General features: G+C 44.0%; 1 protein-coding gene across 3 annotated transcripts in view; it reads right to left on the bottom strand.

The window, feature by feature from the left end:
- Positions 1–3,445, bottom strand: part of Wdr48 (WD repeat domain 48) — a 45,848-nt gene extending 42,403 nt beyond the window's left edge. For all 3 annotated transcript variants that reach the window (XM_008836256.3, XM_008836247.2, XM_029565024.1), the window contains exon 1: positions 3,353–3,445. In XM_008836256.3, coding sequence (XP_008834478.1) covers positions 3,353–3,400 — 48 coding nt within the window. In that variant the 5' untranslated portion in view covers positions 3,401–3,445. The remainder of the gene's footprint in view (positions 1–3,352) is intronic.
- Positions 3,446–13,723: the final 10,278 nt, after the last annotated feature.

Genomic DNA, 13,723 nt, shown 5'->3' with positions numbered 1-13,723 from the left:
AACTTGCTATGTAGACCAGGGTGGCCTCCAACTCAGAGATCCACCTGTTTCTCCCTCCCAAGTGCCGGGGTTAAAGGGTTGTATTATTAAGTCCAACTAAAATTTATCTTTATTTTTAGTTAAAAAATCATGTTGGTCAGTTATACAAACTGGAAAAGGTATAGCTTTAAACCAAAGTAAATTGTAAAGGCTACTTCACAATGCCTAGGGACATTCAGAGGTGCTAGTAGTAGGCAGAAGCCAGGGGCGATACTAAACAACTTGGGGCAGGATCCTCACCTCCACGCCAGGAAACTACACCAGCCGAAAGAGTGATGAGTGTGTGGGCTGAGAAGCCCTCTTCTAGCCTCTACACAACCCCCCTCATAGTTGCTGTCTTAGAAGAGTGGAGGACAACTAGGACCAATACATCTGTACTGTTTGTGCATTTTATTGCAATAAATGTGCACCTACTTCTCTGCACAATGAAGTCTGAGATGAAATCAATCTCTGTGGTTTCTAACACTGCTTCTGTACCTTGGGGACCAATTCTGAACCTTCTCTTCAGTAGGCTAATTTTAGTTCTTGATAGGAAATGGTTTCTAGTCACTTCACCAATTTAACTGCTGCTGAAGAACAGTGTTGAGCACCAAACTCTAGTTTCATTCTCTGACTAGTGAAAAGTCAAATGATCTCTTCTGGCTCACATCCAGCTTGTTTAAACACTTGGGTTTCCTACATCTGCTGTGGTTCATTTTCATCTTCTCCATCCTGCCCTATTACTGTTCTTTAAAATAACTCAGGGCCTTGTGGACACTAGGCAGATGCTCTACCATTGAGCTATATCACCAGCCCTGGTCTTTAAAATGTTTTTAGGGGGGCTGGAGAGATGGCTCAGCGGTTAAGACCACTGTTCTTGATGAAGATCTGGGTTCGAATCCCAGCACCCACATGGCAGCTAACAATTACACAGGTGTTTTTATATGCATGGCAGGCAATACACTCATACACATAAAATAAAAATAATAAATAAAATATTTTTAAATGTTTTTAAATATTTGGGGGGGCTCAGCAAGAGGGTAACTATCAGAGGTTGGTTCTCTCCACACCATGTGGGTCACAGGGATCAAACTCAGGTTGTCAGGCCTGCCAGCCCTTGTCTTTTAAGTCTTAACCCCCACACTAAGAGAACTGGTAACCCTTACTCCTCTAAGAACATGCCACCCTAGTGTCTGCATTAGAATTAAGTTACAACTTAGCTGGCAAAGGCACTCTCAACACCTGGCCTTACTTAAATCCTGTCACAAATGCATTAAAAGAAACACACCTAGGGGGCTAGAGAGATGGCTCAGCAGTTAAGAACACTGAGTGTTCTTACAGAAGTCTAGGGTTTGAATCCCAGCACCCACATGGCCGCTAACAACTGCCCATAACTCCAGTTCCAGGGGATCCGACAGCCTCTTCTGTTCTCTGCCGCACTGCACAACACCGGTGCACTTACCTACACTCATACACATAAAATAAACATAATAAATTAAATATTTTTTAAAAATACACCTAAACAGGGTAAGTTAAGCTATTTTAGATTCTCCTAGTTTCATTCATTCTTAAAATTTTTTATTTATTATTATGTGTGTATGTATGTAGTTTATACCTGTATGCATATGTGTGGAGGCTAGATAGATGTTGACTTTGGGTATCTTCCTCTGTCACTCTCCACTTTTTCACTGAATCTGAAGCTCACCAACTCAGCAAGAGTAGCTAGCCAGTGAGCTTCAAGGATCCTCCTTCCACTACCTCTCCAGAGCTGGGACTATAAGCGCCAACCCCCATGCATGGCTTCTTAAGTGGGTGCTGGGGAATCTGAAATCACAGCCTCATTTTGTGCTACAGGCATTTACCAACTGAGCCGCTCTCCAGCCCTATTTTACTCGTTTTAACAAGCATCTAGTGAGTACTTAGAACACTGAACTGATCGATGAGATTAATAATACAAAGGGGAAAACTATTCAGAAAACTTAATGGCTTTACAACTTACAACTTTCTACTGGAGTTACCTCACTGAATGAAGGGTCCTTCTGCAACCTCACTCTTAAGACTGATTTCGGTCTGTTTCAGCGTTTGTGATACCTAAACCTTTTCCGTCTTTGGGGCCGATCTATGAGCTCAGTACGTGTTAATCACTTTCCCAAGCTACATAAGAAAATACCTGTGACAGGTTTTTAAAAACTCCCTCCCAACTTTCTACTGGAGTTACCTCACTGAATGAAGGGTCCTTCTGCAACCTCACTCTTAAGACTGATTTCGGTCTGTTTCAGCGTTTGTGATACCTAAACCTTTTCCGTCTTTGGGGCCGATCTATGAGCTCAGTACGTGTTAATCACTTTCCCAAGCTACATAAGAAAATACCTGTGACAGGTTTTTAAAAACTCCCTCCAACCCTAAAAATAAATGGCAGCAGTAACTTTTTTTTTTTTTTTTTTGAGGCAGTGTCATGCAACCCAATCTGACTTCAAACTTGCTACATTCCAGAGGATGACCTTGAACTTCTGATCCTCCTGCCTCTGTCTCCACCTCCTCAGTGCTAGCATTACAGGCATGTGCCACCTCGGCTGGTTTTACGGGACTGCAGAGGGACTGAACCTAGCTAGGGCCCTGTGCAAGCCTATCAGGCACTCTACTAACTGAGCTCCATCCCTAGCAACAAAGGCAGCAAGCAATTAACTCTCAAACGTACACGAAACCACAGTAAATGCACGGAACCCCCAAGCACTCATGGTCTGGGTTCGATAACGCATTGCAAACGAATTCCACATTACAGGAGCAAAGAATAAGGGGGAAGATCTGAAGATGCACGGTGACGATGATGATGTGGGCAGGGAAACTGTCATTTCCCGAGTCCCACTCAGAGGAAGCCCGGCCCACGTGCGACCTGGGCCCGCAGCCGCCGCGCTCCGCCCCGCCACGCCCCCGCACAGGCCCCTAGCTACCGGGTTTCACCCACCCCCGAGCGCCGCGCGGCCTTCGTCGCGACCCGGCCGGCGCAGCAGCTCTGGAGGAAGGCAGCCGAGAACAGAGGCAGGTGGGCGGGGAGCAGGCCGGGTGCCCCAGGACTGCGGTTCCCTGGGTCGGCTGCTCCCGGAGGCCCGCGCCCTGCGGTTGTAGTGAGGGGCGCACCCCCACAGCCCTCCCGGCCCTCCCGCCGCTGCCTCAGACCGTTGGCAGCGCGGCCCCACCCCTCCCGCCGCCGCGCCCCGTCCCGCCATCCCCAGGCCGTCGAACCCAGCGGCTGCGGCCCGAGGCGTCCACCCGCCCGCCGTGTGAACCGACCCGCCACCGGCGTCCCTAAGACCGTGGAGCCCGGCCACCATACCTGTACTTTCCTCCGCCCAGCCGTGTTCTGTCGGTGATGGGCCGCCATCTTGCATGTTGACACTCCTACGTAACTTCCGGGAGAGACGGTGCGGGCGGATGTCCCGCCCTTTTTCCTTGGGTGGTGGGGCAGAAGGTAGGCAGGGCGTCGGCTTTTCTGACCGGTGTTGAGGTTAAAGCGCTTTTAGAGAGAAATCCCTAGTGTAGACATGGTGCTGAGCGAGGGAGAGTAGAGGGAACTGTTGTAATTTGGGTTCCTCTGTGCAGACATCCTCTGTGTGTTTATTTTTCTGGGTCAAAACCAACATGCGGAACCGAGACATGCCGGGTGTCAACTGTTACTTGTTACTTACTTGTTTGGTTAGTATTTGATATTATCACTATGTAACCCTGGCTGGCCTCAAATTCACTGAGATCCACCTGCCTCTGCCTCCTGAGTGCTGGTTAATTAAAGGCATGGCCTATCATGCCTTTTTTAAAGGCGGTTTTTGAGCGAGAGTCTCACACAGCCCAGACTGGCCTCCAGTTCACTAAGCAGCTGTGACTGGCCTTGAATTCCTCCTGACCTGTCTCCACCTCCAAAATACTAGGATTACAGGCTTGCACCACCAGCTGGGCTTGGTCTCATTTTCTGAGACCTGTGCTACAACTCCTATAAAAAGTGTGAAGTCTTTTTTGTTGATCGTTGTTTTAATTTTAGTACTTGTTACAGGTTCTGTGATGTGTACATAAAACCTCCCTGATTCTGGGTCTGCTGATGGTAAGGCGCATGATGGTCTTTGGAGTATCCTCAAGTCAACTCTCCACACCTGATGTTATTTTCTTGTCAAGACAAACACCGATGAGTAGAGACAGGCATTGAATTTTTTAAACTGTACTTTATTCAGAGAGCTGGTCACCTGAGAAGGCAGTAGATTAACATCTCAAAAACTTGCCTTCCATCTCAGCTCCAGCCAGTCAGTCTTACAGGGAGGGGAAAAGAAGGGAGTCATTCATTCCAAAGCTGAATCTTACCCCTCTGGTCTGGTTGGTCAGACTTATCACTGAGCATTGATGGTGTTGATGCTTTTTATCCTCTGCACTTTTCCTTCATTATCTTTTTCACTGGAGCTGAGTTTGTATACTCCCAGAGCTGCCCAGCCTTTCATTCCTCCCAAGTTGCCACCTGGGTTCAGGGTTAGCTGAAAGCAAACTGTTACCAGTGTGTAAGTACTCAGCTATTTACAATATCTGTGTTTGGCTCATTTCAACACTGTGTAGTACAAATAAATGTTCCTTTATAATATAGACTACAGAAGTGCCCTATGCATCCCCTGTCAATTCTGTACTTACTGTTTGATTCACTAAAGGGGAGACATGAATGTTTTCATGTAACTTGTTTGGTTTTTAAAAGAGAAATTAATATATTTAAAATTATTTTTTTTAAAAATATGAAATTTTGGGCTGGAGAGATGGCTCAGCAGTTAAGAACACTGGCTGTTCTTGCAGAGGACCCAGGTTTGAATCCCAGCACCCACATGGCAGCTAACAACTGTCCGTAACTCCAGTTCCAGGGGATCCGACAACCTCTTCTGTCCTCTGGGGGTATTGCATGACACGGGTGCACTTACCTACATGCAGGCAATACATGCATACACATAAAAATAATAAGGTATATTTAAAAAATATGAAATTTGGAGGGGCTGGAGAGATGGCTCAGTGGTTAAGAGCACTGACTTCTCTTGCAGAGAACCCAAGGTTGGTTGCCAGCACCCATATGGAAGCTAACAACTGTCTATAACTCCAGTTCCAGGGGATCTGATGCTTCTGTCCTCTGTGGGCACTTAAATATATGTAGGCAAATCACTCATTCACATAAAAAATATGAAATTATTAACCAAAACTATATGAAAAGGGCTGGAGAGATGGCTCAGTGGTTAAGAGTGCTGGTTATTCTTGCAGAAGACCTGGGTTCAGTTCCCAGCACCCACATGGTGGCTAACAACCATCTGTAACTCCAGTTCCAGGTGATATGATGCCCTCTTCTGCCCTTCACAGGCACATACATGGTGCACTTAAATACATATATGCAAAACACTCATATATACAAAAAATAAACTAAATTGTTGTAAGTGTATGAAAAACCCTATGGAATCCCAATACTTTGTAAGATAATTTAAACTACAGTTTAAACTGGGCATGGTAGCACACGCCTTTAATCCCAGCACTTGGTAGGCAGAGGCAGGCAAATTTATCTGTGAGTTCAAGACCAGTCTGGTCTGCATAGCAAGTTCCAGACCAGCCAGGGCTACATAGTGAGACTCTGACCCAATAAGTAAGTAAATAATCAGATAAATAACTAATTTTTTTTAAAAAATAGGAGCTTGAACATACATACCCTGCATGAGTGGACAGTGATTCTCTTAGAAGACATGGGTTATTAAGTGAAAATCTTAGTGCCAGATATATAACTTCTTAGGAATTATTGGTCAGGGATGCTCCAGAGGCTCCCACAGCAACACTGGCTATTGCAATTGCTCTTGGTTGCCCTTCAGAGCTAGATGTGAAGACCCTATTGCTGAAGACACAACACATTCAGTTGCAGGACATGGAGAAATCAAGCTGACTGATTTCTCCATGACCTGAAAACTTCCAGGAAGGAATTCAGGCTTGGTACTCTAAACCTGGCCAAAATCCCATGACTTGAGAGGTCACAGACCCTAGGGAAGAACCTACTACTGTTGTTTTGCTAAATGACATGTCAAACTGCCTTCTAAATATTTGTACTTGGTTGTTTTGTTTTTTAAATATATTTTATTTTTATTCTACGTGTATGAATGTATTGCCTGCATGTATGTGAGTGCACCCCTGTCATGCAATGCCTCGGAGATCAGAAGAGGGCATCGGATTCCCCTGGAACTGGAGTTAAGGACAGTTCATAGCTGCCATGTGGGTGCTGGGAATCGAACCTGGGTCCTCTGTAAGAGCAGTCAGTGCTCTTAACCACTGAACCATCTCTCCAGCCCTGAATATTTATACTTGTACCTGTAGATTAGTGCTGCTCTCAACCTTGGCCAGAGAAGCTTCTCTCTGCAGTGGTCAGCAGTTAATGCAGAGGCTCATAACTGATCAAAGTGCTGAGACTGTGTCTGTTGAGCACTCAGCCCTAAATAGGACATCTTTATCGACCCCTGCCCCAAGGCCCAGGGAACATGGAGGAAGAGGGGCAGAAAGAATTAAGAGCCAGAGGATGGGGAGTAGTGCTGGGAAATGCTGTCTTTAGGACACAACATGGCCATTGCACCCGTGAACTCACTGCAACAGTGGACCTGCACAAGATCACATCAATAAGATCAGTCAGCAACCCAGCAGGCAGTACTAATTGGACTCAGAGGCCTATTAACAAAGAAAGAGAAGCAGACATAAAGTGGGGGGGTGGTGGTGCCTGGGGGGAGTGGGAAGGAGGAGTTGGGGAGTTCCTGGAGGGAGTGGGATAGGGGGAGAATTGGTGGTGTATATGATGATGGTGCATTGTTTACAGGTATAAAATTGTCAAGGAATAAATACAGGATAGTCTATTAAAAATGCTCATAGAGTGTTTAGCATATGCTTGACATATAGTAAGTGCTCAATAAAAATACCCCCCACCCAATTATGAAATTGGACTGGGAATGTAGCTGACTTGGTAGAGTGCTTGCCTAGCATGTGTGAGGCCCTAGGTTCAATCCCCAATACCACAATAAATAATAAATAAATAATAACATAAAACCATGTAGAACTGTGGTTTACAATGACCACTCAATGATTATTTGAGTATTTTCAAGCATGGATTTTAAAAATAGCACTTTAAGCCAGGCGTGGTGGCACACACCTTTAATCCCAGCACTTGGGAGGCAGAGGCAGGTGGATCTTTGTGAGTTTGAGGCCAGCCTGGTCTACATAGTTCCAGGACAGCTGGGGCTACAGGGAAACCCTGTTTCAAAAAGACCAAAAGAAAAAAAAAAATTAGCACTTTAGGACTCATTTAGTCAAATAAACAGTGGTACAAACCTAACATGATTATCAGAGTCATGGAGAAACTGAGAAACTATGAGCTTCTTAAAACATTGTAAGGATCTTCCAGCAAGAAACCAGGTACTATGACATATGATAGACTGGAAAACCATCATTAAAGACTACTGCAGAGATAAAGCAAGATTGCATAAGTAACTTCAGTAATGTAGTATGAAACCGAATTTGAGACATCAGACTCTGTGGACTAAAATTTACACCCACTGTAATTTTTGGGGGACTAGCATTTCTGGACCCTTGAGCCAATTCAGCATACAAACATTTACACAACAGAAAAGGTGGATTTGTGATACCGCTTTTAGACTTTTATCTTGCTCATTTGATAAATACAGTGGCTTCTAGTCTTGGTGTGCAATTGGCTCTACCACTAGAGGATGCTGAAGATGTATGTGTCAAAAATTGTGTTTTTGTCTTATCAGGAAGAGCTGTTTTAAGTACAGTCTTGAAAACTTTTCTTTCAAGTGATAAGGAGTCAGAAGTGTTCAACATTTAACACATTTCTGAACACACTGGGAAGAAAATACCCTTTTACCTGTCTTACTGTTTACCTGGCAGTGATAGGAACACCAGCCAATCCATTTCCCATTGTAGAAACACTCTGGCTTCAGTTCAGGCATCCCACTGGAGGGCAGTAGAGACCCATCCAGGCGGTCCCCGATTTCAGAATGCTCTGGCTGTTATGTGACATGCCAGACCTTAAAAAGGCTTAATACTTCCCATTATGAAAAGTCACAAGCAAAGTACCTCTTCAGGAAACCAGTTTTCTCCTATAAAAATGTAATTTATCATGAAAACAAGCTACAAGAAAATAAAGCACAGTTTGTGTGTTTGTAAAGTCAATTGGCTGTCTGCAACAGTGGGCTCCATACCTGTGCATTCAAACGACTTCAGATCAAAAGTATTTGAAGAAAGATTACAACCTGTCCTGAGCACATGAATTTCTTTCTTGTCATTATACATTAAACAATACAGTATTTCCATAGCATTTGCATTTTTTAGGTATTAGGAGTAACCTAGGGATGATTTAGAATACATACAAGATTGTGCAGAGGATCTGTGCACACACTATGCTGTTTTATATAAAGAACTTGAACATCCAGGATGTTGGTATCCAAGGGAGTTCTGGAACCAATCATCCGTGGATACAGGGGATGACTGTATTTACCGAGTGAACAAAATAAACACAATATAAAAACTATGCTGCAGAGCTGGGCATGGTGACGCACGCCTTTAGTTGCAGCACGAGGGAGGCAGAGGCAGGCAGATCTCTGAGTTCAAGGCCAGCCTGGTCTACATAGTGAGTTCCAGGCTAGCTGGGGCTACAGGGAGACCCTGTCTCAAAAAAACAAAACCAAACAACAACAAAAATAACTTATGCTGCAAATGGGTTTTACGATTTTTGCACAGGTTGTACATGAGCTGAGGCTTCCTAAAATCTATATCAAAAGGGGCACTGGGTATGAATTTCACTCCAAAAACTCTAATGAATCAAAGTAGATGCAATATGAGATTATTAAAATTAAGTATAGTTTTGTACCAGCGGGATGGCTCAGCCAGTAAAGGTACTTGCTGCCAAACCTGGCAACCAGAGTTCAGTCTTTGAAACCCACATTGCGAAAGGAGAGAAATGAGTTAGTTGTCTTTGTAAGTTGTCTTCTGACCTCTACACATGAGTCATGGCATTCATGTGCCTTCTTCCCCCACCCCAAGTAAATGTAATCAAATTAAAATAAAGTATAATTTTGAGCTCCCACCCAACCAAAATCATAGTTAATAACTCCTGTGGCTACATTAGTCTAACACAAACCTCAGATCATACTGGGAGGCATGTATAATCCTGAAGCCACAGTGGTCAAGACTCAGTGTCTCAGGAATATGGTCCCAGGAAGTGATCTTTTCTTTCCCTGAGAGTAGGCTGATGTATTGGGGCTGGGAATCCTAGTCGCCCCCAGCCCAGCCCTAACAACACCAGTGTTGTCAGTTGGAATCTTCCAGTGGTGGTCAGAAGTTTCATTTCATGTAAACCCTCTTCCAGTCTCATTGACTGCTCTGGTCTCTAAAAAGAATTGAGTCATCCCCTACTTCCCACCACACCCAGCTTTGGAATGTAATTTCTTCAGTGGACTTGGGCTTTCACTGAAGGCAAGATGAGAGTTGATCTTTAAGGAGCTGTTGCTTTTTGCTGGGCAATATAAACCACTCCTAAGAGCAGGAAGAACTATGGACTGACAGCCATCAGTGGAAGATGGGGAAGGACGATTACAGCAAAGCCATAATGTTCTTTACTGTCTCAAACAATGATCCTGACACAGAAGGTAGACTTGAAGACAATTCTGTTCCTAGTAATCTCCCAATAGAAACCACATGTATTCTTTATGCATCTAAACACCTTCAAACTGCATTCAAAATTAGGGCTGCAAGTCTGGAAATCTTTCTTTGCTAATTTGTTGAACATGAATGCCCACAGAAACCTTTGAATGGTAAATGCTGTGGGAGGGGCAGTTTCCATGGCGACAGTCCAATGCACCCTTTTCTCTGGCACTTCAATTAGGTCTTCATTGCTGAGCTCCATGAAGGAGGAGGTAAGGACTCAGACACATCTGGAAGGCAGGAGTTGTGAAAATGCAGCCAGCTACCTCCTGAACCCACTGAGTTGTGCTGCCCCAGCCTTAGCTTCCTCTTTGTGGTTGCCCTGGCCCACTTGGAGAAAATACATTTGCAATGCATATGACAAAGAACCTGTTTCTTTAATAATACAAAGAGTGCTTAGAAGTGAACACAAAATATACCAAAAATGCAATAGGGAAAAAAATGAGCAACGGGCACGAATAGGTATGTTATAGGAGAAAATAAATGGTTTAAATTGTATGGAAATATCCTTAACCTCATTCATAATGAAGAAAATGTGTATTTAAGTGAATGCCACTTTTCACCTACAGATTAGAAAAGATCTGAAAGTTTAATAAGATGCTGTATTCAGGTGATGTGGGAAAACCATCATTTATATACTCAGACTGGGAAAGTAAATCAATATAATCTCTTTGGAGAGTGACTTAGCAGTTCTTTTTTCTAGCAATTCATTGTAGGGGTGTACTTACAGTTAATGCAGGGAATGAATATTTATTGAAGCATTGTTGAAGCAAATGACTGGGATAAGTTAAAGGAGTGATTGACAGATACATAAAGATACACCCAGACAGTAAATTGTACTCTGTATCATCCATGTGGCTAAAGAAATGCTATGGAATGGACAGTTTCCTGTCTCAGTTTGACTTGAGGTAGAAAAAGGATTAGCTGCTTTTCTCTTCGCAGTGATAAAAATACTTGACAAAACCGTACATGGTGGTGCACACCTTTAATCCCAGCAGAGGCAGGTTGATCTCTGTGAGTTCGAGGCCAGCCAGGTCTATATAGTGAGTTCCAGGACAGCTGGGGCTACCTGGAGACCCTATCTAAGAAATACCAAACAAAACAACAAAAGAAAACAAACAAACAAAAAAAAACTTGACAAAAACAAGGAGGGAAGGCCTAATTTTGGCTCACAGTTAGAGAGACACTGTCCATCATGGCAGAGAAGGCATGGTGACAGGACTTAGGAGGCAGCTGGTCACATTCACATCTGCAGTCAGGAAGCAGAGAGTGATGAATGCTGGTGCTAGATGCTCTCTTTTCTATAGTCCAACACCTCAACCCATCAAATGGACCTCCCACATTTAGAGTGAGTTTTCCCACCTCTACCTAAACTAGATAGTCCTTCACAAACATACCGAGGGTTTATCTTTTAATGATTATAGATTCTGTCAAGTTTACAATGAATAGCACAATAATCAATATGCAATCAATATCACAATGATTAATATGCAATTCAAAATAATCATAAAACAGATGCCATGTACAGATTAAAGAAGGAAATACTTCCCCACTCCAGAAAAAAACAGGACAAAGGAAGGAAATACTTCTATGAGCTGGTTTCTGGTCATCTTGTGGCTCAATAGTGTTGGGGAGCAGGAAGAAAGATGAAAAGATTTCTTTGGAAATAATCTGTGCTGTGAATGCCATCTCTTCTCCCTCAGAGCCTATGCCCTCTGTTCTAGTTTGCTTTCCAGTTCTGATAAACACCATGACCAAAAGCAACTTGGGACAGAAAGGGTCTATTTATTTACTTATTTTTAATTTATTTAGACACAGTCTCGCTGTGTAGCCCTTGTTGGCCTGGAACTTGCTATATAGATCAGGCTGACCTTGAACTCACAGAGATCCATCCACCTCTGCCTCCTGAGTGCTAAGATTAAAGACATGCCACACCATGCCCAGCCGAAAAGGCTTGTTTCATCTTACACTTTGTAGTCCATCATTGAGGAAGGTCAGGGCAGGAATTCAAGGCAAGAACCAGGAGAAACACTGCTTACTGGCTTGTTTTCCCCTGGCTTGTTCAGATACCTTTTTTATGCAGTCCAGGCCTACCAGCCCAGAGATGGCACTATCCACAGTGGGCTGGACCCTCCTATGTCAAATAGCAAGCAAAAAAGTGCTTCACAGCCATGCCTGTAGGCTGATCTGATGGAGGAAATTCCCCAATTGAGATTCCTTCTTCCTAGGCATGTCTAGGTTTGTGTCAAGTTGATAAAAACTAACCACCCAGCCTCTGATCCCAAACAAAATAAGGTAGGTCTTTTGTAAGACAATCCTGAGAGCTTGGTAAATGAACAGTTGGGCAGATTTTAAAGCTAGAGGGTCAGAGATGGGCAAATTACAGAAGTTGCTTTGGTGGAACTGCAAGAGGTTCTAGGAACAGACTGTACTCCATAATTTTGGGATAAGGGTTTGTTGAGACTTTTCTAAGATGGTTAAGGGAGCACATGAGGAGAGATGCAAGCTGGAACTGTTTTAAGTCTCACTCAAAAGAACACTTTAGCCCACAGTAAAAATGAAATGAACACTTTGGGAGCTGAGATGATTTAGTTGTTAAAGTGCTTGTCTTGCAAGCATGAAGACCTGAGTTTGATCCCCAGAACCCATGTTTTAAAAGGCTAGGTGTTGGGATCTGTGAGATATCTCAGTCAGTTAGGGCATTTGCCACCAAGCCTAGCAATGTGAGGTTCCCAGGACCCACATAGTAGAGGGAGAGAACTAACGGCTACAAGTCTTCTGACTTCTGTACACACACACACAAAGCTGGATGTAAAACAAAGCTGGATGTGGCAGCATGCACTTGTAATCCTAGTGTTTGGGAGGTAGACACAGGCAGATCCCAGGGGCTTACTGGGCAGCCTACAGCTACAGGCCAGTGAGAGACCCTGTCTCAGGAAAAACAAAGTAGATGGGTCCTGAGGAATGATCCTGAAGTTGGTCTTTGGCCTCCACATGTATGTGTATACATATGCATGCACATCTGCGCAAACATGTATCAACACATGAACATGCACACACGTGCACACACAAAGGCGAGTTTATGACTGTAGAAGTAGAAAAAGAGAGTTCCATGAATCCCTACTTGCCCTTGTATTCACAGGGAACCCAGATTTACTGTTTTTATAGTTTTGATTTGGGGTGTGTTGTGGGGACCTAAAGGCCCCGCCTTGCAGAAGTCTGAGAGGAAGTTACTGGAGTGCGGCCTGACTTGCTTTGAAAGTCTGAAGAATACTTACGCACTGCTGAGGAGTGCATGATCAGCGTGTGACCACCATCCTTAAGATACACCCTGGTGGGGAGGGGGGATTCCCAGGTGCCTTTATAAGCTCTGTAACACCTGCAATAAATGAGTCCCTGCTTGACTAGGCTCCCCGTTGTGCCTGAGTGTTCCTGGTACTGGGGGTGGCGTGGGCTGGCAAATGTTGTGCTTACCCCCAATCATCACTGCGTGGGAGTCGCTGGCTCGAACCACCCCCCACAGTGTGTGTGTGTGTGTGTGTGTGTGTCTCCACAGAGGCCAGAAGAGAGTGTCATAGCCCTTGAAGCTGGAGTTACAGATGGTTGTGAACCATCTGACATGGGTGCTAGGATACAAACTCGGGTGCTCTTAGCCACTGAGCCATCTCTCCACATTCACTTCTTTTGAGACAAGGTCTTGAACTCACTGTGTAGTCAATATGACCTTGAATTTCCAAGTTTACCCATTAACAGATGTTATGATTGAATGTTCTCCCTCTCTTCCTATTGCAATAGTCCCTCTCACACTGCTTGCACTAATTATTTTGAATAAAGTCTTTCCTTCCTAAATCTGGATTTACTTTTAGGTTACCATTCCTAGAAATTGTGATGTATTCTTCTTCAGTTGGTTGTAACATGAAACAAGATATGAGGATGTTTAGAGGCTGCCAGC

Source organism: Nannospalax galili, unplaced genomic scaffold (assembly GCF_000622305.1).
Source record: "Nannospalax galili isolate Female #2095 unplaced genomic scaffold, S.galili_v1.0 scaffold951, whole genome shotgun sequence".
Lineage (NCBI taxonomy): Eukaryota > Metazoa > Chordata > Mammalia > Rodentia > Spalacidae > Nannospalax > Nannospalax galili.
This window is presented reverse-complemented; position numbering and strand designations above follow the sequence as displayed.